The 24,831-nt window shown below is 40.8% G+C and overlaps 3 protein-coding genes and 1 long non-coding RNA gene across 5 annotated transcripts; 2 read left to right on the top strand and 2 right to left on the bottom strand.

Moving 5' to 3' along the window:
- The first annotated feature begins 358 nt into the window (after positions 1-358).
- Positions 359-4,317, top strand: LOC135675658 (glutamate receptor 2.8-like). Its single transcript, XM_065186026.1, has 4 exons — positions 359-695; positions 801-2,110; positions 2,177-2,887; positions 3,451-4,317. The coding sequence occupies exons 1-4, from the start codon at positions 419-421 to the stop codon at positions 4,015-4,017; spliced, it is 2,865 nt and encodes a 954-aa protein (XP_065042098.1). The 5' UTR covers positions 359-418; the 3' UTR covers positions 4,018-4,317.
- LOC135675659 (uncharacterized) lies at positions 2,174-5,110 on the bottom strand. Its single transcript, XR_010513954.1, has 3 exons — positions 4,929-5,110; positions 4,717-4,801; positions 2,174-2,911 (listed from the first exon to the last, which is right to left on the bottom strand). It is a non-coding gene; the product is annotated as an uncharacterized LOC135675659 (long non-coding RNA).
- Positions 5,111-7,239: 2,129 nt separating this feature from the next.
- LOC135675660 (probable xyloglucan glycosyltransferase 5) lies at positions 7,240-11,728 on the top strand. Of its 2 annotated transcripts, XM_065186028.1 has the most exons (6): positions 7,240-8,421; positions 8,582-8,890; positions 8,988-9,278; positions 9,359-9,472; positions 9,545-10,207; positions 10,709-11,728. In XM_065186028.1, the coding sequence occupies exons 1-5, from the start codon at positions 7,702-7,704 to the stop codon at positions 10,187-10,189; spliced, it is 2,079 nt and encodes a 692-aa protein (XP_065042100.1). In that variant the 5' UTR covers positions 7,240-7,701; the 3' UTR covers positions 10,190-10,207; positions 10,709-11,728. The 2 variants fall into 2 exon arrangements, with proteins under 2 accessions (XP_065042100.1, XP_065042099.1); XM_065186027.1 differs by lacking the exon at positions 10,709-11,728 and having other exon boundaries at positions 7,242-8,421; positions 9,545-10,598.
- Positions 11,729-12,020: 292 nt separating this feature from the next.
- Positions 12,021-15,282, bottom strand: LOC135675661 (RING-H2 finger protein ATL13-like). Its single transcript, XM_065186029.1, has one exon. It carries the CDS (start codon positions 14,290-14,292, stop codon positions 12,988-12,990), a length of 1,305 nt encoding a protein of 434 aa, XP_065042101.1. The 5' UTR covers positions 14,293-15,282; the 3' UTR covers positions 12,021-12,987.
- Positions 15,283-24,831: the final 9,549 nt, after the last annotated feature.

Consider the following 24,831-nt stretch of genomic DNA (forward strand, 5'->3'; position numbering starts at 1 on the left):
GAAAAGTCAGAGGATTGGTTAGTTTCATCAAATATTCCACTTAATTTGATCTTCTCATGGAAGGAATCCACTTCACAGACTTGTTTTAGCATCAAATCCGCCACCATTAATATTACATGAGCGATTGATTACGTTCAACATGAGCGTTAAATCTCAACAATATATATATATATATATATATTCTGCGTTTATTCTGCTATCCACGTGGAGAGAAGCGGAGCAGAAAACCTTACGAAGACGACGGCGTCGAGATCGGGCGGAGCGTGTAAATTTTGACTTCCAAGCCAGACGAGGACATTGACTTTGACTGACTGCATCAAGATAACAAGAACACCGCCTTGCCTGAGATCGCTTCCTTTCTCTCCACGCGTGCGAAGTTATCATTAGGGAGGGAGACAGAGAGAGAGAGAGAGAGAAGATGAGGAGTGCATTCCATCTCCGTCTCCCTTCTCTTCTTCCCGTTCTTCTCCTCCTGCTGCTGTCTTCATCTTTAAGCTATAGGCCTCGAGGAGCTCTTGCGGCTCAGTTCGACGTGGGTGTGATCTTAGATCGAAAGACATGGATTGGGAAGATAAGCAGGACCTGCATGATCATGGCAGTCGAGGATTTCTACAAAGCAAATCCAGATTACACCACCAGGTTGTCTCTCCACTGGAGAGACACAGACAACTCCTCCATCAGTGCAGCATCAGCAGGTAGTGTATCTCAATATGAGCCCTGCAAATTCTTCCCCGCCACCCCTAATTGCCCTATTTCATTAGAATCCCACATATTAACTTCAAGAAAGCGTTAAATTGCAGCTCTTGACCTGCTGAAAAATGTCCGAGTGCAAGCTCTCATCGGGCCACAGACATCAACACAAGCCAAGTTTGTAGCAAAACTTGGAGATAAAGCTCAGGTGCCCATCATCTCCTTCTCTGCAACGAGTCCAACCACGTCTTCCTCTCAGAACCCATACTTCATCCGCACTGCGTGGAATGATTCCTCTCAAGCCCAAGCCATTGCGTCCCTCGTCGAAGCCTTCGGCTGGAGGGAAGTCGTTCCCGTGTACGAAGACTCCGAATACGGCGCCTCAATTGTGCCTCATCTCATCGACGCCCTGCAAGAAGTCGGCGCTAATGTCCCCAACAGGAGCATGGTCCCTCTGTCGGCCACCACGGATCGACGGCTTGTGCTTGCGGAGCTCCAGAAGCTGAACCAGAGCAGGACGAGGGTCTTCGTGGTCCACATGTCGTACTCTCTGGCCTTCCGGCTCTTCTCCACCGCACAGGAAGCAGGAATGATGGGAGAGGGGTACGTGTGGATCACCACCTACGGCCTAACCGACCTCGTCGATCTCCAGGGTCCGGCCGCCGCCCGCATCATGCGCGGTGCGCTTGGCATCAGGCCTTACGTTCGCAATACCACGAAACTCCAGGGCTTCAAGGCGCGGTGGCGGCGGCGGTATCACCAGGAGAGCGTGAACGATAACGTGACGGAGCCCACCGTCTACGGGCTGTGGGCGTACGACACGGTGTGGTCGCTGGCCATGGCCGCGGAAGCTGTTCGAGCTTCGTCGAGTTCTCCGTTTACCTGGTCCAACGTCACCAACAGCTCCACCGACCTGGGACGGCTCGGGTCATCCCCCACCGGACCGACGCTGCGGGAGCTGATACTGAACACGACGCTCGTCGACGGCATGAGCGGCAGGTTCGAGATGGTGGAGGACGGGCAGGTGCTGCAGTCGAGAACGTTCGAGATACTGAACGTGGCGGATGACGGCTGGAGGAGGGTCGGCTTCTGGACTCCGACGCACGGAGCGTCCCGGCACATGAACAAGGCGACCGCTCTTAGAGTCGTCGAATGGCCCGGTGGCGGCACGAAACCGCCCAAGGGATGGGAGTGGCCGACGGCCGGTAACAAGCTTATCGTCGGCGTTCCAGTGAAGCCCGGTTTCCCGCAGTTTGTGACGGCGAACAACTCGATCCCCGACGGATACTGCATCAAAGTATTCGAAGCCGTCCTGAGTCAACTACCTTACCATGTTCCCATCCAGTACGAAATATATAAAGACAACCATGGAGAGAGCAATGGAACATACGATGATCTCGTCTACCAAGTCTTTCTTCAGGTCAGTGGCATTCATCTTGTGAGATCGTAAACCAACACAGGATATCTAATCGACGGCTGAATGCAGAAATATGATGCTGTGGTGGGTGATGTGACGATACGGGCGAACCGATCGCTATACGTGGATTTCACTCTGCCCTTCACCGTGTCCGGCGTGTCCATGGTCGTCCCCATCAGGGATGAGCGCCGGAAGGACGCGTGGACCTTCATGAATCCGTTGACGCCGAACCTCTGGTTCGCGAGCGGCGCCGCCTTCGTCTTCACCGGGCTGGTGGTCTGGTTTCTGGAGCACCGGATCAACGTCAACTTCAACCCCGGGCGGGCGTCGAACCAGATTGGCACCGTCTTCTACTTCTCCTTCTCCACGCTCGTCTTCGCCCACCAGGAGAAGGTGCTGAGCAACCTGGCCCGGGTGGTGGTGGTCATATGGTTGTTCGTGGTGCTCATACTGCAGTCGAGCTACACCGCCAGCTTGACCTCCATGCTCACCGTGCAACAGCTTCAGCCCACCGTGAGCGACGTGGATCAGCTCGTCAGGGACGGCAGCAAGGTCGGGTACTTGAAGGATTCCTTCATGCCGGGGCTTCTGAAGCGGCTCAAGTTTAATGAGTCGCAGCTGATCGCCTACGAGTCGCCGCAGGAGTACCATGATGCCTTGCTCAATGGAAGTGTTGCAGCCATTGTGGATGAGATACCCTACCTCAAGGTCTTCCTCTCAAAGTACTGTGACAAGTTCACCATGGTTGGAACCATCGACAAGACCAGTGGACTTGGATTTGTGAGTAACCCTCCGCATACTTTACTGCAGATCAAGTAATAAGGATTAGCACACTTGCACACATAGTTCTACACGAACTACTACTTATCTAAGGTTAGATTTTGCCATAACTCTGCAGCAAAAGAAACTACTACATATTCACACAAAAATGTAAACAAGATTTGAAGAGACATAAGTTTTGCTTTCTTATCTTAACACTTTTGAGCTAGTTTTGGTTACTATATAAATCTCAAATTCTACAGCAGAGACGTAAGTTTTGCTTTCTTATCTAACTGATAAAGTATGTCACAAGATGTTCCTGGAGAGGTAAGGTCTGATCATCCATCATAAATCAAAGGTGTTTCACTCATCTTCTATTTTCATACATGTTTACCGGTATCATCTGCAATATCTGTGAACACTGTGTTTAGGATCACCTTGTCCTGGAAGGCCACACTATTATCTTACAAAAGATGTTCTTCTACAAACTCCATCAACATTCAGTTTCTGAAATATTGATTGCATATATTTGAATCACCTTTCTGAAATCTCATTATTCATTGTTGTTTCCGTTCTTTCTACAGGCCTTCCCAAAAGGTTCACCACTAGTTCCTGATGTTTCCAGGGCTATTCTGAATGTAACAGAGACCAACAAAACGAAGGATCTTGAGAACATGTTGTATGGGAACACAAGTTGTCCCGACAAAGATCCTGACATGACTTCAAGCAGACTTACATTTAACAGCTTCTGGGGCTTGTTTCTCATAAGCGGAGCAACTTCTTTCTCTGCCTTGATTCTACATCTAGTTTTCTTCCTCTACGAGCATAGGCATGGTTTACAAGATGGTCGATGGCGCTCTATACTTGGATGGCTCGCGACGTTGGCCAAGCTCTATAGTCAGACAGACTCTTGTGCTGATGCACCGGAGAAGGCCAAACCTCAAGATGGAACAGCAACTGGTGACATTCCGAGTTCACCCTACCTTGACAGTGGGTGGCAAACCCCATCAAGCATTTCCAACCACGCAAATGGATATCTCGGATCTGAAGATGACACAGGAACTCCACCCGAGGAGGAAGAGACCCCAGGGAGAGAGATCTCTGAACAAACTCAAGGTTCTCCATCATTTGCTGAGATGCTGAGGAGGTGAGACTCGTTGTCCTCTAAGGTGGCTGAGTGATCTATTGGCTGAAATCAATACTGCAAGTAATCTACTTGTCAAAAGTGCTAACATTCATCAACTACAATCCTATAGGCAAAGGAAAACAAAGAACAAACCAATACGATTCTTGTTCCTTTCAGTAATTGTGTATAATCGAAGTGGCAACCTTCCAAATTGTTTTAGTTGTTTCCATAATTCGTAGCATATAATGGCCATTAGTTCCATCAAGTTTTTCGAGTTCTCCAAGCAATAAAATGCATTAACAGACTCTGTTGAGCTATTGTTCTATGGACAAGGAGATGTAAATGAGATGTGTGACACTGTGTGTGTGTGTGTGTGCCAGTCTCTACCGTCATATGGTTCCAGAAGGACTTAATGCAACCATTACAACTTCCTTCTTTTCTTGTGTATTCAGCTACTGTTCTTGATGGTTGTCGGTCGTCATCCTACCATGATCATACTAACCTTTTTCCTTCACTTTCTCTTCCTTCTTCCATACACTTCACACAACTTTTGAAATGGCACGAGTCCATTTCATTGGGCCAAAAAAACTCGTAGAAGAAAAAGAACATGAATCAAACGAGTTGACACTCAGTGGATGATTCGTATCAACAGTGAGTGAAAACATGACCATGACAACCTGTTCTATGCCCACTTCTCCACAGGAAAAGACACTAAAAAAGGTACCTTTTTCACGGTCTGGCCCAGGGGATGTCTAATTCTCACTTGTCAGCAATTTCGGAGGAATCAGAAACCATCGCATCTAGCCTCGCTGCAAAAAGTTAGAGAAAAGAAAGAAGAATCGAATCCATTAAACACCGCATGATCATCTGAACCTATATAACGAAGGGAAAGAAAGGAACCAAAAATCCAATCCTAACAACAACTATCGCAATAACCTCCAAGAACGACGGTTCGTAGTGATCGGAGACAATTCGCCAGGGAGCGCCTCCGTCATTGGCTCAGATTCCACGCCGTTGGCCGTCGTCGCCATGGTCGAGCGCCGTCAAGGGCATGCGCGGCCTTTGGCCGGGAAGATTAGGGCCCCGTCGGCTAAAGTCGCGGGTTTCGCATCGACCGACCCGTTTAGAATCAAATCGATAAGAATGCGGGACGAATTGGACCCGAAAACTATTGGAATCCGATTTCGTTCGCTCTTACACTCGGCTTCGGAGTTTGGGCACATCGTTGGGCCCGTGTTAGCGTATGGGCCCCATATCACGTGCTCAAATCAATTCAATCACGTGTGTTGTCGGTGGGAATAAAAAATACACATTTTGTTGTCTCCAAAAAATCATTTTACAACAAAATGTTTAAATTTGATACTAATATTCTAATAAGATTTATTGTTTGCAAATTAGTAGATAATATTAGATGTATAATTAAATCATCATTTTTTTAGGCCTAAATTGGAATGTTAGAATTAAAATCATAAGAAAAAAATATTTTTTTATCGTTTCAGTGGGACAAATAATTTACTCTTCTAAAGTCTACTTTTTGGAACCATATAGTCTACCATAATTTAAGCAGTTATTTGTCGACAATGAATGACATAACATATTCCTCATTACCTTATGCTGGTTTCAGTTGGAAATCGACATATAAAATTAGATTTGTGAGTGTAATTTTTTATTAGTATATCAACTAGAGCTAATTATAGATTATTTTTTATAATTAGTTATCTTTAGAATTTTAATCATTATATTTTCAAAAGTTAAATTTGGATCTCTATTAAAGTGAAACATCGAACCTCATTTCTCCTCATATCATCGATTTTAATAACAAAAATACTATATATACTCAATAGTAGATCGAAGTAAGATAGGATTAACATATACTTTTAGTGGTCAACTTTACGATATTTTCGTCAACAGAATTGATGATGTGAGGGAAAACGAGATTAAATGTTTCACTTTTATAAGCATAGAGATCGCAATGTTAAAGATAACTAATTTGTAATTATATGCTTGTGCTGACAAATGCTTCTCCTTAAAAAAATATTAGAAATAGATAAGGTGGTACAACATTTCTACTTTAAACCTGCTGAAGAAAGGTCTTTAGGATAACCTTGGAAGCATAAATCTTGCATCTTGTTGGTGTATGACTCCACCAATCCTATTCAAATCATTTGTAAGGTACAACCAGATCCAACGGGGCACGAGAGACACAGTTAGCAGTTGTCTTTTAATTATCATGGTGCTCTAAAAAGGTTAATCCTGTGGTAGATTGATTACTTAGTATTATCATTTTAGATTAACTCATTTTCTTTATAGCTTCTACTATTGTGTTTCTATTTTTTTCTTGCACAGACTGCAATCTGTTGTTGTTTTCTATTGCATTGATCATAAGAACTTAGCTATTTAAACTTGAGGAACAGAGGAGATGCTATAGAAATCCACAAGTCTTCAAGATCCAAGACAAGGAATTATTCCTTCAGTTAGCATGTAGTTGAGGTGTCTTTTCATGGGTCCTATGAGAAATCTAGGCACTGAAGTGAGCAAAAGAAAAGTTGCTAGTCTTTTTAGATTTGAGTTTGGTGGTGGTTTTGGAAGAACCACATTCTTCTCATGCACATGAGGAGTAGCTTGAGGTTGCTGTCACCCTGTCACTGTCTGAGGTTAACTTTGCTGCTCATGCCACTGACAAACAAAGCAATTTGATTATGCAGGATAGATCTATTCAAATCACTTTATCTTGATTTGTTTTTTCTTTTGATTACTTGTATATGGATTCAGTTTCCATTTTGCTGTGCGTTCTATTCCCCTGTGGTGCTTTTGTTGTTGAGAGTATGTTATGAAATGTGAGTACCTTTCTTTACCTATTGTTGTTGTCATTCCTAATAGGATTGCAAAATGAAGCTGTGTTCTTCCTGTATCAGGTGACACAAAATGTTGTTCACCTCGCAGAAAATTACACAAAATATTGAGAAATCCCACAAGTCATCTGGAAATGTCCAAGTATTCAATTTGGGAAGAAAGGAATAGAAGCTAAAACTTCAAATAGAATGCTTGAATGATCTCTCCATTTGCCAAATCATAAAGGATACAGCTGCTGCCTGATTCATTCAGTACCTTTTTTGGCCTGTACAGTTCTTGTTCAGAGACCCTCTGAGGTGTTCTTGAGGTAATCTTATTGCAGTAAACCTCCTTTCACCACACACTGAGGCCTTCTAAGAAATTGCTTGTGGCCCGCAGTTATTGAAGTGCGCACTGTGAGTTGTCTTCCCTGTTGAAAGAAATGTGCAGGTTGCATGGGCTACAGGGAAATGAAGGAAGTAAAGACAATCACATTCTACCCATGGTTGCATCTGGGAAAGTTGAAAGCAGTGGAGCATTTGCTTGTTTGAGGCATTGGGAAACACCCACATGCTCTCAGGCTTTACGACTGCAGATACCTTTCTCCAATATGCTGCCTTGTGGAAGATTGGAGCTCAGGGGCAGAAGACAACCTTAACCCCAGCCCCTCCTGCTACCTTCTCTCCTCTCTCCTCGCTTGCATTAGTAGTCGAAGAGTGCTTCTTGCTTCAAAACCGGATTTTGATGTTGGAGCTTGTGGGAGGCGTTCTTCGTTTCGAGATTTCGGTTGTTAGGCTGTCTTGACCATCGAGGAGAGCGGAGCTCTTTTGCCATCTCTTTCTTGAGTTGGTTTGGTTTGCAGTTCGGGAAGAAAGCAATGGCTCCGAGGTTGGATTTTTCCGACTGGTGGACGAGGAATTCACGAAAAGGCACGCCGGTGATAGTGACCATGGAGAATCCTAACTATTCCGTGCTCGAGATCGATGGCCCCGACGAGGAAGCGTTCGGCTCCATGGAGAAGGACCGGGGGAAGAATGCGAAGCAGTTCTCCTGGAATTTGCTCCTCAAGGCCCACCGCGCCGTGGGTTGCGTCGCTTGGTCGGCGACGGTGCTGTGGGCTCTGCTTGGAGTCATCAAGAAAAGGTTGATCTCCCGGCAAGGAGTGGAAACGCAGGGCGAGAAGCCCGGCAGAGGCCGGCTGCTGCTGAGAGTTCTAAGGATGTTCTTGGTGTTGTCTGTGGTAGCTCTCGCTTTCGAGTTTGTTGCTTACTGGAACGGATGGCACTTCCAGAAGCCAAACTTGCAGCTGCCCGAAAACCTGCACATCCCGGAGACCACCGAGATCCGAGGGTGGCTGCACTCGGCCTACCTCTCATGGCTTCTCTTCCGAGCTGACTACATTGCCCACCCAATTCAGATGCTGACCAACGTATGCATAGTTCTCTTCATCATTCAGTCAGCAGATAGGATGATCCTTTGCCTTGGTTGCTTCTGGATCAAATTCAAGAAGATCAAACCGAGAATCGACGGGGATTCATTCAAGGAGTATGAGCATCCCATGGTCCTAATTCAGATACCCATGTGCAACGAGAGGGAGGTAATGAACTCAATTCTAGCTTCCAACCTTCTCATCTTTTTCTGCTACTTCTTTTTCTGATTTAATTGATAGATATTTCAAGTCTGATGTTGTTAGAACTCGATTCTACCTCAAAAGCAATCTGTGTTGGGTGGATTCTCCTAAATTTTGAATTGATCAGGTGTATGAACAATCGATCTCTGCTGTCTGCCAAATCGACTGGCCTAAAGATCGGATGCTAATCCAAGTGCTCGATGATTCTGACGACGAGGCCATCCAGATCTTAATCAGAGCAGAGGTTTCTAAGTGGAGTCAGCGAGGTACAAACATCGTCTACCGACACCGGTTGGTTAGGACTGGTTATAAAGCTGGAAATCTGAAATCAGCAATGGGCTGTGATTATGTTCAGAATTACGAGTTTGTGGCGATATTTGATGCTGACTTCCAACCAAATCCTGATTTCCTTAAGCTAACTATTCCACATTTTAAGGTAAAGATGCCGTATAGATCAGTCGGTAATCATCAGTTCAATTGATACTAGATGTGACTTGAGGCATGAGACATCATATGTACTACCTCTGATTCAGGGAAATCCTGAGCTTGGATTAGTTCAGGCACGGTGGAGTTTCGTAAACAAGGATGAGAACCTGTTGACTCGCCTCCAATATATCAATCTTTGCTTTCATTTCGAAGTTGAGCAGCAGGTAAATGGAGTTCTTTTGAATTTCTTTGGTTTTAATGGAACTGCGGGCGTGTGGAGAATCAAAGCATTGGAGGATTCAGGAGGTTGGCTGGAGAGAACCACCGTAGAGGATATGGACATTGCCGTTCGTGCACACCTCAAAGGTTGGAAGTTCATCTTCCTAAATGATGTCAAGGTAGTACCAAATCCATCTGAAACTCTCATGCTCCTTTAATCCTTCCTTCCTTCTCCAGCTAACTCCATCTGCCAAGGCAGGTCCTCTGTGAAGTCCCAGAATCTTACGAGGCTTACCGAAAACAGCAGCACCGATGGCACTCTGGACCGATGCACCTATTTCGCTTATGTCTTCCAGATATTATTAGATCAAAGGTTTGTTATCTCCTAGAACATCAGCCGGTTCAGTGAATCTGAAAATTCATATTCTAACTTGATCTTTTACAGATATCGATATGGAAGAAGGCTAACTTGATCCTGCTGTTCTTTCTTTTAAGGAAGTTAATCCTTCCATTCTATTCTTTCACATTGTTTTGTGTAATTCTTCCCGTCACGATGTTCGTCCCTGAGGCTGAGCTGCCTGTTTGGGTAATTTGTTATGTGCCGGTCCTCATGTCCTTCCTCAACATTCTCCCAGCACCAAGATCTTTTCCGTTCATCGTGCCGCATCTTCTCTTTGAGAACACCATGTCGGTCACCAAATTCAATGCCATGGTCTCAGGATTGTTCCAACTTGGGAGTTCATATGAATGGATTGTTACCAAGAAAACAGGCAGGTCATCAGAGTCAGACCTATTAGCAGCAGCAGAGAGGGAATCAAAGAGCATGAGTCTTTCAAAAATCCATAAAGGTGTATCGGAAAGTGAACTCAGTGAGCTGAGCAAATTGCAGGAGGAACAGGGAAAAGCTCTACCTCCTGTTAGGAAGGAAAACAAGATTTACAAAAAGGAGTTAGCTCTTGCTTTTCTCCTCCTCGTCGCTGCAGCTCGAAGCCTGCTGTCTGCCCAGGGAATTCACTTCTACTTTCTTCTCTTCCAAGGAGTATCATTCCTTTTAGTCGGTCTTGATCTCGTCGGAGAGCAGATGAGCTGAAACAAAGAAGAAGGAAAGGTACTCAACTGCTTAATTATCCAGCTGCACTTTAATGGAGAATAACATTTATTTACACATTGATACTATATCAAATGTGAGTATGCTTGTTCAGTTCAACAAATTATAATCCGAATTCTGGTTCTTCATCTTTGACACATTATACTGGAGGTTGCTATCTCATCTTGAACAATAAGATTATGGATAGGATTCTGGTCAACATTCTTCTTTCTCAATCGATATTCTTGTAAAGCCAAGAACTCAGGGTTGGCTTCTCTTCCAGCATAAGACCATCTGTAATTTTAATTGTTAATAGAGTTTGATTTCTTTTTAGGTATATATGATTGAGCAACACTTTATGTTTGAGCCGATTCAGTCTGTTTCTGAAATTAAGGATATACTCATTTCTGAATTGCCTTCATGAATCTGCTGAACTGCTGCTTTCCTACGCTTACCACTGATCTGTGTCCTTTTTGTTCCTTGTTGATGATGACGATGACTGTCAAATGGATTTGGCCTTAGGAACTGTCGGCAGGGGCATCGTCGGGTGTGAGGGAGTGTGTGGAAAACCAAGGCATTGGTTAGCACCTACCACCCCTCAATTATGTACTGAATGATTGAGGAGGGAGAAGGGTCCCAAAGCTGAAGCATATGGGCACATTCACTGGATCTCTTGGTCATGCTCCATGACAGAATGCTGACATCCCCTTGTTGTAATGTTGTCAACTGGTTTAGATGGCCAACAACCATTCTTTAGCTGTGGATTCTGGTCACTTGCCTGCTAGAAAAGAAATCACCTCATCTCTGTTCAGCTTCCTTGTGTTCTCTGGCCATCGCTCGTCCTCGTTGCCACTGCTGTTGGACATGGATCTGTGTGGATCCAGCAGGAAGTTGGAGACACTTCCATTGTTAATTTTTACAAGCTTGTAGCAAACTCAACTGATGTTAACAGCACTAATCCACTATTTCAGTCTGCCAGCTTGAGGAGATCAAGTTGAGCTGCATTCTGATTCTGTAGCCAGTGAAGCCAATGATGAAATGAACTTACAGAATCTAGTCATCTACTGCATGCTAATATACAATTTCATCTTGGAATTCCTGTTGGAATGAGCAAGGCGCCCTTTTAGAGTTCTTCTGGTCTGCAGAGTAGTTGAACCCTGGATTTATGGGAAGATGAGCCTTCCTGGATTCTGATGAGGTGAAGGAGATGCAACCTTTGTGCTGTGGGTTCCTTTCCAAGCAATTGCATGGTCCTACTCCCATGTGCAACCTTCTGGGCTTGTTGTTCATACCTTCTGCAAACAGAGATCATTTCCACCTATCTAGAAAATGTCAGACACCAAATGCCAGTCTCACCTCATGAGGGAAAAAAGATGTATTGATTTGTCTTCATCAATACCTCCATGGCATTGTCTTTTCCTCTTCTGAATGGTTGTTCATCACCTTCCTCATCTTGGTACTCTCATCTTAACCCCAACAAAAATATTTGTACTCATTGTGTGGGGGCATATGTTTCATTATCTGGCCTTGCTATAGCATCATGTCCATCAGTTTTATCAATGCAAGGACAACATTTTAGATCTCAAGTTACTTTCTAAAACAACAACAACAACAACAACAACAATAAGAATAATAATAATAAACAGACATCTAAACTGGACAAGCCTCATAAAGATTGCCTAACAAAAGTTGGGGAAAAAATTAAGCAGTACTAATTTTTTGGGATTAAAGCAGGAAGATGCACTCTTAAGTTACAGTTCCCCCTTCTTGAATCTTTTGTGGGAGTGTCAATTAATCAATATTAATGATTGGTTAAAGGAATAATTAATATACATGAAAAAAGATGAGTTTATTACTGCAGATTATGATTACAGTTCTCAATGGAAATTTTGAAGAAGTCAATGAATAGACCAAACTGCAATTATGACATTCTGATATCCACCAAATTGTAATTAGTCCTCTGATTGATTCCTCTACCTTCCATATTTCTTCTTACATTCAGTGCAATTAGTTCTGTTTCCAGCCATGGGCTTCCAGTTAGAACACCATCAAGAACAATCACAGAGCTTTGTACCCAACCCATGTTAAAGACTCCTGCCCATAATACCCAGCTTCCAGCATTAAGATCACTAGCCCATTATGACATTCTGATTCACCCCACATTAGATTTGCGATGGTATGCAGGGATGAAATAGATTTATAATTTGAGCAGAAACTTGCAGTGAAGATCATGTCGACATGCAGAAAAACCTCCTCTACCTTCATTCCAACTGTCGAAGGATAGAAGATAGTTGCCCAACAAGAAAGAGAGCATGGCAAGGGATCATGAGCTGCTTGTTCTTGCGAGTGATGCACAAGTGAATCCATGGCAGCAGATGGATTCTCAGAACAGCTCCTGCTAGAAGAACCAGATGCATTTTGTCATGCAGTAACTGATATCAGGGAAAGTTGCATCGAGAAATACAACCTACCAACACAGCATTGTCTATAATTTCTCTTTTCGGAGAAGATGGTGTTCTTATCTATCTAAGCATCAGAGTTAATCGAATGGTGTGCAGATTTCTGTGTTCATGAAATCTTAGACATACTAGTAGAAATTGTCCAAGCTTATGAAGCAAGCATGAACATGCACCATACTATGCCTGGATGTCTCGACATCATTACTGATGCAAAGATTTGAATTGATCAAATGATCACAGATGCAATCTTGTTTTACTGCTAAGGAAAAAAACTTTTTTGAGTGTCAAAGATGATTTACTCGTGCCAATTCAAAGTCCAGAACTGATATCAGAGATGGATTCCTATCTTGTTCTGTTCCCTACAATCCACAGCAGAGTTCTTCTTGCAAATGAAGGGGTTTCATCCAGCCTTGACACCACATGGCTGTTGCAGTTCCCAGCCTCCACATCCGAATATGATTCATTGCTCTTCTTCAGCTTGATCTCATCTCTTTCCAAGTGCAGTGGCAATCGGAAAGACGAAGCCCGCCTTGAAGCATCCTCGGCAATCGGTTCATCTTTCCCTGAGCGCAGCCATATCTTTGATACAGAAAAGCTCTCTTTCCTGTGTAGATTAGCATTACCATCACCGGTTCCAAACTCGGCATTTCTTAATGCATCAAACACTTGGAATCCCTCTCTTGCCGAGTGGCAATCACATTCGGACATGGCAACCCGGTGGCCTGGATTCTTGAGAGATGGCTTCTTCTTGGTTGGTTTGATGGTGACTCGTAGCGAAGAGCTCTCATCCATCATATACTCATAGGAACCCATGGAGAAGCATCTCCTTTGATCCAGATTGCTATTGACGCTAGTAGTTGCTTGACCTTCTCCTTCACCGACATCCACACTCCTCAACTTTCCAAGCTTAACAGGCACTACTTTGGCCTCTGCAAACTCTGAAACTGAGACTGCTGCAACTTCGACTGGCTTTTGTGATGTCTCATCGATCGAAGTCTCAAAGTCAGTCTCTCCGGGGACACCAAGATTTGCAGTTGACACGGACTCCCTTGAGCTCTCACTACCAGTCTCGAGAACGAGAAATGTAGGACTACAGCTAATGGTAGGAGAGAAGTCAGAAAGAAGGCTTTTCCTACAGAGAGGACAAGTGGAGTGGGACAGGAGCCAAGTATCTATGCACTGTACGTGGAAGGCATGGCTGCACTTGGGAAGCAGCCTGAGCTTGTCATCAGCTTCGAACTCGCAGAGGCACACAGCACAATCGAATGGGTCTTTCAGGCCTACAATGGACGTGTATTGGAAGACAGGAAGGGTGTCTATGAAGGACTGATCCACTCCTGCATCATGGAGGTGAAACAGCTGCTGCAGCTCACCTTGGAGAGCTGTGGCATTGCTCATGGCATCTGGCTCCCTGTTGTTGGGTCTCAGGAGGTATCTCACAAGGAGGTGGAGGAGACCAGAGATGAAGAAGATGACTGCTAGAATGACAATTATGAGGAGGATGCTGGGAGAAATTCTGTTCTCAAAATTAACAATGGTAGGAGGAGGAGGAGGTGGTGGTGGTGTTGGTGTGAAAGATGGCAATGGGAGTGAAACTGGAGAGAGAAGGCTCCCCTGTTTCATGCTTGCATGCAAGGCCAAGTTCATGTTCTGATCAAAGGAAAAGCTCGAAGAGAGAAGAGACAAGAGAGAGAGATAAAGCTGATACTAACCAGATCTTGTTGTCTTGTTGGAGAGCACCCTCACTTCCAGAACCACATCATCGATCTCAGGAAACATATCTGGTGCCTGTGTCTGATGCAATGGGCACTACCGGAGGAGGGGTCGTAGCTATTTGTTCTCTTCGCTGCAAGAAGAGAACAAGGAGAACACAAATTTTGCAGGTCAGTTTGAGGAAGCTGGACAGATGAGGATCCTTGATGGGTGGAGAGATTAATGGTGTGTCAGCTGATGGGGTCAGACATAAATGAGCTCATTACAATTGGATGGTGGGAGCAACACAATAAAGAAACAAGCTCAGTGAGTTGGGTGTTGCTTGTATCTGCCAGGACTTGTATTCAATGGCAATGAACATGGCAAGGTACTTCTGCCATTTTTTTTTTTTGGGAGGAGATGAATCTTTTAGGAACTCCCACTCTCGCCAAATCCAAAGCTGCTGCTGCTGCTGCTTCTTCTTCTTCTTCTTCTTCTTCCCTTCCATTTGACTTTCCACATCAACTTTTCTGCCGCAAGCTCAATACCCCCATTAATTCCTCTCCCATGAAACCAAGACAGAGTGGAGTTGCAGATCTCCCAACCACCATCTTTTGCTAGTTGCTTGATCTTTTCGACACACTTGCCGGTTGCACTGCTGGGAGTTTCATGTTCCTGTGCTGCTTTCTTCTGTATAGGGATTGCTGTCTGTGTCCTTTTCCTGTGGCCTTTCTCTTTCCACTGCATATAAAATGTTGTCGGCAGCATGGAGTTGGACTATGTTCATGAAATCGAACGGAGGATTTCAGGGTGAGATGCATGGTCGCAGTGGGTTGACATTGCAAATGCTCAGGTTTCATGGGAAAGAGGAAGTCATGGACCAAATCAAGCGCTACACTTTTCCAGGTCTTGTGTCTCATGGGGCTCTGGGGACTTGGTAGACGTGGAGACATGGAAAGATGGAGCCATCCATGGGAGTTGGCGTTGGACTTAATTGCCATGATCATGGAGAGACAGCTTTGGAGTTGGAAGTCAATGTCTCAGCTCTGCGACTTACATTTAATTGACCTCTTCTTAAATTATTTTGGATGGTCAAAGTGGACAGAGACACCAAAGTGATATGAAATTTGAATTACGTGAAAGTCATCACTCATCTAAAGATAAAGATTTAGGTTTGAAATATATTAAAATAGGTTTGGATCATGCAAACTTTAACATATTTTAATAAATACCATATGAGAGAAAATTAGACCATGTCATATAGTACTAGTCAAAATTGAATCGATCCACCGGAGCCTTGGATGAGTCATATGTGTTATACTTATCCGTCCCAAATAGTAGATTGGGCTAACGTACAATGAGTTTGATAAAGGACCGACGATATGTCTAGTGTCAATTGTATAACTAGGCAGGCCTAATTTTATGGACTAGGTTGAGCTGAGGAGTTTGAATGAATCTTATCACTGAATTGGGTCATGCCTAGCTCATTGGTTGGATTGTGTCTAACCACATGTATTAGGTCATGCTTATCCACATGGGTTGAGTTGTACTTAGTCACATGGACTATACCGTAGTTGGCTACATGAGCTAAATCATCCATAACCATATGGGTTGGGTTGTAAATGGTCACATGCGTTAAGGCATGTCCAACTATATAGACTAGACCATACATAACCACATGGGCTGTATCATATCTAACAACATGAATTAAATCATATCTGATCACATGGGCTAGGTTATGTGTAACCTAGATCATACTTAACCATATGGGTTAGATCATGCTTGACCATATAGACTAAATTATACCTGATCACATAGGTTGATCTGGTTAATAAACTTAACTCATACAAGACCCCAATTTGAACCCTTTTATTAAATTAAATTTCAATAATTTCATAATTTCTTAAAAATAAAAATCAACCTCAAATCCATTTTTCTTCATAAAATAACTATTTTAAATTCATGATTTCAAATATAAAACTAATTAAATCATAAAAATTCATAAATAAATTCTTGAAATGTAAACATATCTAATTAAATAAATTAAATATATTATTAATATTAAATTAATTAATCATTTTAATAATAATTATTTATTAATTATAAAAAATACTATTATGCGTTATACAAATTCTAATAATTCTAATATCAAATATTTCAAAATATGAATAAAAACCTGTAAAAAACCGTACCTCTACTCTTTATATAGGAAATAAGAAATGACGGAGGGAGAGACCTCTTTATGTTGGAGAAAATAAGCTCTCATCAAAAAGTAAGTAATAATTTAATATTTATGTTTAATTTATTTTTTACTTTACTTATGCACACAAAGATAGAATTATAATATTTATTTCTTATGGTTCACAAAAAAAAAATTTAACTATTTATTTTCTAAAATCCACACAAAAATAAAATTTAACCTATTTGATTTTTTTTTAAAATCACATCACTCATTAGGAAATAAATTAATTATTTGATAAAATTTTAACTTGTCTACATAATTAAGGAAATCAGTTTTAATCATTTCCTTAATCATATTATATAAATAAGGAAATTAATAATTTAAATAAAATATTGTATTATTTATGGTAATTTAACTTATATTAAGAGAAAAAAATAATCGATGATTACACAAAAGTATATCAAAACCATCCAAAAATGCATATAAAGTCAAATGACGGTCAATAAAAACTCTAAAACATAACCCACTGCACACGATTAATGTAATAACCAGGATTATATCCACTCTTTTATAATTTAAAATTACCTTAATATAATATTACCTTGTTTGGATTGATCTGTTTCCTTATTTGTGTAATATGATTAATAAAATAATTAAAATATATATGATTAAGAAAATAACTAAAATATATTTCATTAAAGACGTGGGAAATAAGAATTTAATTAATTAATTAATATAAATGTAATTTTTTATATTGATGATGATTCATGCACTATTAAAAATAAAAAATATGTTTTGATTATAGTAAATATTTGCATGACTCAATATTTTTACTTGATGTTTCAAATATTGAAAAGCATATTATTAGTGTAACCGAAAAGAATAAATTTAATTTATGATATTTAAAATATAAACATCTTAACATTAAGAGTTTAAGATTATTAAGTAAAAAATAATAATTTTTAAATTGCTTAAAATTAAAACACTTTATATATGTGAAGGAAGTATTTATAGCAAATAAAGTAAGAAACTATTTTTTATTGAAAAAACATGAAGAGCATTTAATTATCTTAAATTAATTCATGCTATTTAGATATTTAAATATAAAATCATTTAATAAAAATTGATATTTTATATTATTTATTGATATTATAATTACATGAGTTTGATATATTTTCTAGAACCGAAATATGAAATATTTAATAATTTTAAAATTTTAATACACTTTTGAAAAAGCAAAATGATAGATGTATAAAGATACTTCGAATAAGCAAAATTAGTGAATTTTTATTAAATGAACTTATTTTTTATAAAAAAATATATTCGTAGGGAATTGATAACACTACGTACACCGGAGCAAAATTGTGTAACTACACATAAGAATCATACTATCATTGAAATGACAAAAAGTTTGATTAAGGAAAGCATCTTCCAAATCAGTTTTGAGTATAAGTCGTTGCAATAGTAGTTTATTTATTAAATATTTCATCAATAAAAATTATTATAGATTGAACTCCCTATGAAGCTTGGTATTATATAAAGTCAAGTGCAAGTCATTTAAGAATTTTTTATTATATTACTTATGCTTTGATAAATTCACAAAACCATCATAAACTTAATGACAATTTTGAAAAATATATCTTTACTTGTTATTCCTTATAATCTTAAGCAATTGTATAATCCTATTAATGACAAAGTTATAATTAACAAAAATATTATGTTTAATGAAAAAGCAAGTTAGAATTAGAAAAATAATGAAGATAAAAAATAAATTCATATTTCAACAAAACTAAACACTCCACAAAATTAAATGACATTTTGTTATAATAAGTTTATCATCAGCCTCACATACTAGTAGTTCAAATTCATCATATGATTTCCATCATATGATTTCTTAGATGAAACCTCTCTAAGAAAATTCATATCATTAACAAATTATGATTCAACATTTACCTTATTTATTTTAGATCCTATAAGTTTTGAAAAAATAGTTCACTGAAACCACTTAATTCAAATATTTATGGGCTGTAAAATTCACAGCCTACTCTGCCACTGTTCTTTTCCCCAATGAGATACAAGAATTCCCTTCTTCCTGCAGATCCAAAAAATTGCCCAAGAGAACAAGTAATCAATCATATTTCTGTAGCAAAAACCCTAATGAATTCCAAAGACTTAATTCTATACATACTTTCAAAGCTTAAACACTACAAAAGTACAACATGGTTTGTAGTCTTTAAGATTGAGAGCAAAACAGGAACAAATGTTAGATCTGATTTTGAGCACTCTCACACTTGGATGATAAAGAGACAAGTCATATATTTTATATAATTTGGCAGATAAAATTCTGAATGGCGCCTCCAGCCGCTGCCATCACTATTTCGGACAATCAGATAAAACTCTGCTTCTAATCACCATTATTTGTAGTATGTCATACAGAATTCAGCTCTTTCATATATTCAAGATGTGAAGAACTAGCATTGATATCTTGGCATTCTTATGTGTTTTTAGCATAAATTAGTCTAAAATCTAAAAGATTGTTGTTTCATGAGTTCATAGCCGTATACTGTGTTACACATGTAGTCTGCTGAAGAAGCTCAAAAAAATCAACAAACTACACATGATATAAGCTATTCCTTTTAGATGATAGCACTGTCAAGTATACAGTTAAGAACAACAGTTACATGCTTAACATGATCTTAGAATACAACTGTAATGGTACAATTCAGCTATTACGGAACGGCATCACTAGCATTTGTTTTAGAATAATGTCAAGCCTAATGATGCTTCAACCTTCAGCCCATAAAAAGGACTGTTTAACTTAACACTATCAGTCTTTGATGTTGTCCTGATCACATTTTTCATAAACATAGGCAAAGTGTGCAGATCACAGTTTCCTGACACTCTTTTTCGTTTTTTGTTCTTTTCAAGGTAAGTATAAACTAAGGTCCAGAAATCAGAATTTTCCAACAAGCTGATTGACTAAACCATACTGCCTCTACAACTTGAATGGCTCAAGATATCAATTCCTTAAATCCATACATAAAGATCAACAGGCAATTGAATCATTCAATCGATCATATTAACATTGTGCAATTTGCCAATGACAAGGATCAGATCATATAAGATCAGGATATGTTTGCCATGAATGAGGCTCACAAGGTAAAGATCTCCAGCTAGCTAGATTATAGATATCTCTATTTGCAAGCTCTTTAGTGGTACTTACTAATTCTGTACATCAAGATAGTTCAACAACTCCTTCCTCTAATTTACGCAGCATGCTAAATATCTCCTAAAACTCAAAACAGATAAACAATTTTCTAGTCATCAGCCATGAAAACAGGAGCTAATTTTCTGTAATTGCAACTTTATGACTATTTAAATTCAACTTCCAACCCCTCTAGATCTAATTACTATCTCTTGTGAGGTTAGGTCTTTAGCCATGAAAACAAGATCCTTAACTTCTGTGAGAACAAAAGGGATGGCACTCTTCAGGAAGAAGAAATCCCCTGAACTTTCGGTGCCAAAGAAACCTAGGAATGTTGGAGTAGAGGTACAGCCAAGTATTTTTCCTTTCAAACCTTTGATGTCGACAACGACTGTAAATTCTCAAGGCTGGTCTCCTATTCAAAATCTACTATGGCAGAAGAAAGAAAGGGTTGAGTTTTGTGTCTCATGTAGCCTTAAGAGTATTATAGAATCAATGCCTTGTATCATGAAGAAACCTACTAACCTCTCTTCCATATCTTTGATAATAGCAGTTTCTTTCTTGGACCACTTAGAATCAATTTCTTTAATTTCTCAATTTGTTTCATACACCAAAGAAAAAAATTAGCTCCCTGGTCAGTACAGAAAAAAGAACTCTTTGCTGAAAACAGAAACTGAGTGAGTTCTCAGCATACTCTCACCAAGATCGAATCTTTATAGCAACCGCAGCAAGAAATCTAGATCAAGACTCAACCTGCCGGAGAAAGGGAGCGGATGGCAGCCGAACCGTGAGAAACCGAGTGCAGCAGAAAACAGCAAGAGACCTCGGCGAGACCCTTGTTCCTCTGCTGCTGCTTCTTCTTCTTCCGATCCCCATATCTGAAACCCTAAATCACGGAGCTTTTTGGAGCAGGAGTCAGGGCGGCAAGCCGGGATGGAACGATCTATGTGTGATTAGAGTGTTGGAGGTGGGCGTTGTCGTCAATTGGTAAGTACAACATTTGGGCCGCATGTGGGACAGACGTAATTAGGCCTTTGATGAATAAAGGTTACGTGAGAAAATTAGTAGGTTATGATATTATTATTATGCATTGTGAGACTGGAGAACCTCTGTTCCATTAATCGTTACCTGCTTCTGTAGATTATGGTCATATCACCAAACAAAGCTTCTCATCAATGAGGACCAAAACAAAAACATGAGACAAAAGGGGAAACAAAGCAACATAACACAAATGGGGGAGCTGCAGAAGTGGTAGGAGACAAGCATGTCAACTCAACCATAATCGCTTCGACATGGTTGGGACAATGGAGAGGAGAAGACGGAGACAAAGCACCAGATGTGCACAGGAACAACAGCAATAGCCAAAAATGTCTACAATGTGAGACAGAGAGGTAAAGATGGAAGAGAATGATTGAGCCTACTACGCCAATATCGCAGACTGCACACGCAAAACCCTCGAGGTTAATTAGGAAGCATTCATCAGCTTCCTTCTATCGTCTTCATCATCTACAACTGCAATGTGTTGAAGCCTTCCGCCATTGGGTGCTGCAGCTTCCATCTTCTGTTTCTGCTAGTGGTTGGAGAGGTCCTCCGAGTCTGCTCCTAGGGGCAGCAGAAGAGAGCACCTTCTCTTCCTTCTCCATCACTCTTCTGCTGCTCTACTGATCCGAAAGAGAGATACAAAGACTGTACAGTGCATGTATTTATTTATTTATTTCTGTTCTTTTACTCAGCCACACCAACTATTGACACACACGCACTCTCTCTCTCTCTCTCTCTCTCTCTCTCTTGATGTCTTCTCCGTCGCCCCCCCCTGCTTGGTGAAATGACCTTCACGTCCTTCTCCGCTTCACAGGGGAGAGAGAGGAGGGAGGAGGAGGGAAGAGCCAAACTGTGGACCAATGACAGTAGGGCGGACGGGGAACGCGGAAATAAAGCAACGTACTCCCCCGTGTTTTACGTATCCAACACACACCACCGTAAGAGGCTTCAGCCACCGAAACCCAACGAGGAAGGAAGAAGATAAACCCTCGTCTTCTTCTTTGAGCATCATTTCACACCATGAACAAGATAGGATTTCATGGAGGCCAACCTTGCGATCCGAGGAACTCCAAATGTACTAGTCTGTTCACCTGATGTATGAACTATATTTGTGTTCTCTGTTCTTCGTCGTATGAATTGGAAAACGACTCGGGCTGCAGTAGCAGCAGCAGTCTGCTGGCTCTCCCATGTGCCGGAAACCAACAAGAAGAGGACTGCATCTCATGGACCACCGAAATGTCTTCCTTATGATGATCATTAAGCTGGAACTATCAGAACACCTCCTCCTCCTCCTCCTCCTCCTGTCTCTAATCAGCTGCTTGCGTTAAGGTGTAGTCTCTCATCATTCGGATCTTAGGTGCTAATGTATAAAATATGGCGATGCTAAATCCGAATCCTTCCAAAGACAGACAGATTGTGTTATCCTTCCTCTATTAGCAACCCAATGTATTGCTCTATTACATTCCTTAAAACAGTGAAAGCAATCAAAGGTTTGGAATTTTAAGATAAAAGCAGGAATGGTTGACAAGATGTTCCAAATCTTCAAAGGGGGGGTTTTATCATCGTCGATGCATTTCTTGGACAATAAAGAATCCATTTCAAGGATAATTGCATGTCAATCCTCTTGCCCAGCAAAAATACAACCTCCATTAACATCTCTAGCAATGAAATCTAGGCCTCCCATCTGTAAGATAAAGGATTATTGCTAGACCATCCATGCAAAGGAATGATGGGCATAATGTGCAGCTAATTTTCCAGGAAAGAAAACCTAGAGCAAGAGAGAGGGGGGAGCAGAGAGAGACGAGATTAGAGGCCATGACAACCCACACCATGAGGACCAGAGCAGGACCAGCTGCGGAATGCCTGAAGCGTCAAAGAAAGATAAGCTAAGCTTATCATGACTCCAACGTACAGGTAATCCATTCCTGTGACAAGGAAAAGCAGGAACAATGAGATTAAGAGAGAGAGAGAGAGAGAGAGAGAGAGAGGGCATGACAACCCAAACCAACGAGGACCAGAGCAGGACCAGCTGAGGAACGTCTGAAGCGTAAAAGAAAGAAAAGCGAAGCTTATCATCACTCCAATGTGTGCAGGTAATCCATTTCTGGGACAAGGAAAAAGGAGGAACGATGATATCAAAGAAAATAATAGATAGATCAGGAATTTAACGCCACTAGGGGTCCTGCTTAATCTCCTGGCAGTCTCTGTTCTTTCTTTCACAAGGAACAAAGGAACCGGTCATGATGTTGATATGAGGAGATGATCTGCCGCGGTGTTGCTGGGAATTCGTGCAGTAGTACAGAGACAGATCCTAACGCCAATGCTTGTTCTTGTCGTTTCGGTAGAGCGGGAGAGAGAGAGAGTGCGTGTGTGTGTGTGTTTTTGTCTGTCTCAGGAGATTGGTCCGTCGAGGAACGAGGGTTGTCCTGTGCATGGCTGAGCAGCCTAACACGGAAACGAGGATTGTTATTGGTTGGAAGATATGGGTCCCGCACCTATTTGAATGAGAGTCCTTCTTTTGGTGTCTGGTTGCTCATTAAAAACATAAGATCCGGAAGCAGGACGCTGCAAAGGACGAACTAAATCTTGTTTTTTTTCCTACTTTACTATTTTCCAATATATGTGATTGAAAATGAGACCAAAATGTATATATTATCAAATTATAATAAAAAACTTAAAAGTTGTTTCTCAAAATAGTGCATGCTGATTCTGAAATAAATCTTAAAACCTGTGACAAAAATTAATTAGAGATTTCTATGATAATTTAGAGGATATTATTACTATGATTCTCAACAGTTGTGAGGCATAAATCTAAAATATAAATATAGTGCATATTTATATATTTTGATCCACAGTTGGGTTCTTCTTTGCTTCTTGGATGTGCATCCTAGCAAGACAAGGATGAGACTCCTTTACGTTTGGAAACAAGGTAAACAAAAGATGAACTATTCCCAAGGAAAATGGAGAATTAATAGAATTACCCTGTAAAATTATGATGTGCCTAGCTGTTAAAGCAGGAACCATACTAGAAGACATTAGTGGATGCATCTTTACTCTGCACCCTCTTTTATAGTGCTAACAGCACTTTATGCATTACATTTTATTTTGCCTTTTACCAAATCACTTTTTAATGTACTGCTCAATGTAAGGATGGAATGGAGAGATAAATTAATGACCAAAGTGAAACCATTGGTGACTGGGATTTGGAAGATGGATTGGTACTGTGGTTCCCTTTCCAGGATTCCTCCTCATTGTTTCTGCATTTGATGAGGAATTGATTGTTAAGAGTTCATATGCCTCCTGGTTGGGTGCACATGGGTGAGTCAAAAGATGGGAAAGCTTATCCACAGACTGATACAGACCAAGGTTATCCAGAGACTGATTTGGTGATGAAACAGAGACATACAAAGATTCAGTAAAACAAGTGCAAAATCAAAACAAGAATGTCATGATTGAACAGAAGAAGGTAAAGACTGACCTTAGTGAGCATTGAAAGCCATGCCATCGCATGTGTGTACCAGATATCAAATGCTTCAGAGGCTAATATCACACATACATCCACAATACTGGCTTGGATCTGGAGAAATGTTAGTCCAAGTAATGTTGGCTGATCATATATATTGGTTTACCTGCAGAGCATATAATTCTTTGAAATTTACATAAATGCTAAATGAAATTTCTTATCTGATTTGTACTTGGAACCATTATATTAGATGTACCGGACAGAGATTTTAGATCATGCCTGGTCCCTGCACCAAATGCAGCCTTCAGATACTTGTGTTGAGTTCCATCTTGCATGTTCTATAAGATTTAAGCCAGCATTTCCCCCATTCCTTGAGATCAGGCTATGGCATAAACAGTCAAAGTGCATAGTCAAGAACTTTAACCTTTTCAAACATGCAAGTAACCTCGAGCATCAAGTTCTTTTATAAAAGATCCAAATGGGGTGAGTTCATGTTGTCTCAGAAAAATCAACAAGTGCACAGGAATCTACTAACATATATCTGCTAGCACAAAGGTGTGATCTTAACCAGAGAACTTGAAATGATTAGATGAATATTTGATG

The sequence above is a fragment of the Musa acuminata genome, chromosome BXJ1-6 (assembly GCF_036884655.1).
Source record: "Musa acuminata AAA Group cultivar baxijiao chromosome BXJ1-6, Cavendish_Baxijiao_AAA, whole genome shotgun sequence".
Taxonomy (NCBI): Eukaryota; Viridiplantae; Streptophyta; class Magnoliopsida; order Zingiberales; family Musaceae; genus Musa; species Musa acuminata.

Excerpts from the sequence above, each read along its gene's own strand:
- LOC135675660 (XM_065186028.1), top strand. The coding sequence starts at position 7,702 with ATGGCTCCGAGGTTGGATTTTTCCGACTGGTGGACGAGGAATTCACGA. Across the intron at positions 9,279-9,358 it reads TCTTCCTAAATGATGTCAAG|GTCCTCTGTGAAGTCCCAGA; the intron begins GTAGTACCAAAT and ends CTGCCAAGGCAG. Across the intron at positions 9,473-9,544 it reads CAGATATTATTAGATCAAAG|ATATCGATATGGAAGAAGGC; the intron begins GTTTGTTATCTC and ends GATCTTTTACAG.
- LOC135675661 (XM_065186029.1), bottom strand. The coding sequence starts at position 14,292 with ATGAACTTGGCCTTGCATGCAAGCATGAAACAGGGGAGCCTTCTCTCT.
- LOC135675658 (XM_065186026.1), top strand. The coding sequence starts at position 419 with ATGAGGAGTGCATTCCATCTCCGTCTCCCTTCTCTTCTTCCCGTTCTT. Across the intron at positions 696-800 it reads CATCAGTGCAGCATCAGCAG|CTCTTGACCTGCTGAAAAAT; the intron begins GTAGTGTATCTC and ends GTTAAATTGCAG. Across the intron at positions 2,888-3,450 it reads AGACCAGTGGACTTGGATTT|GCCTTCCCAAAAGGTTCACC; the intron begins GTGAGTAACCCT and ends TTCTTTCTACAG.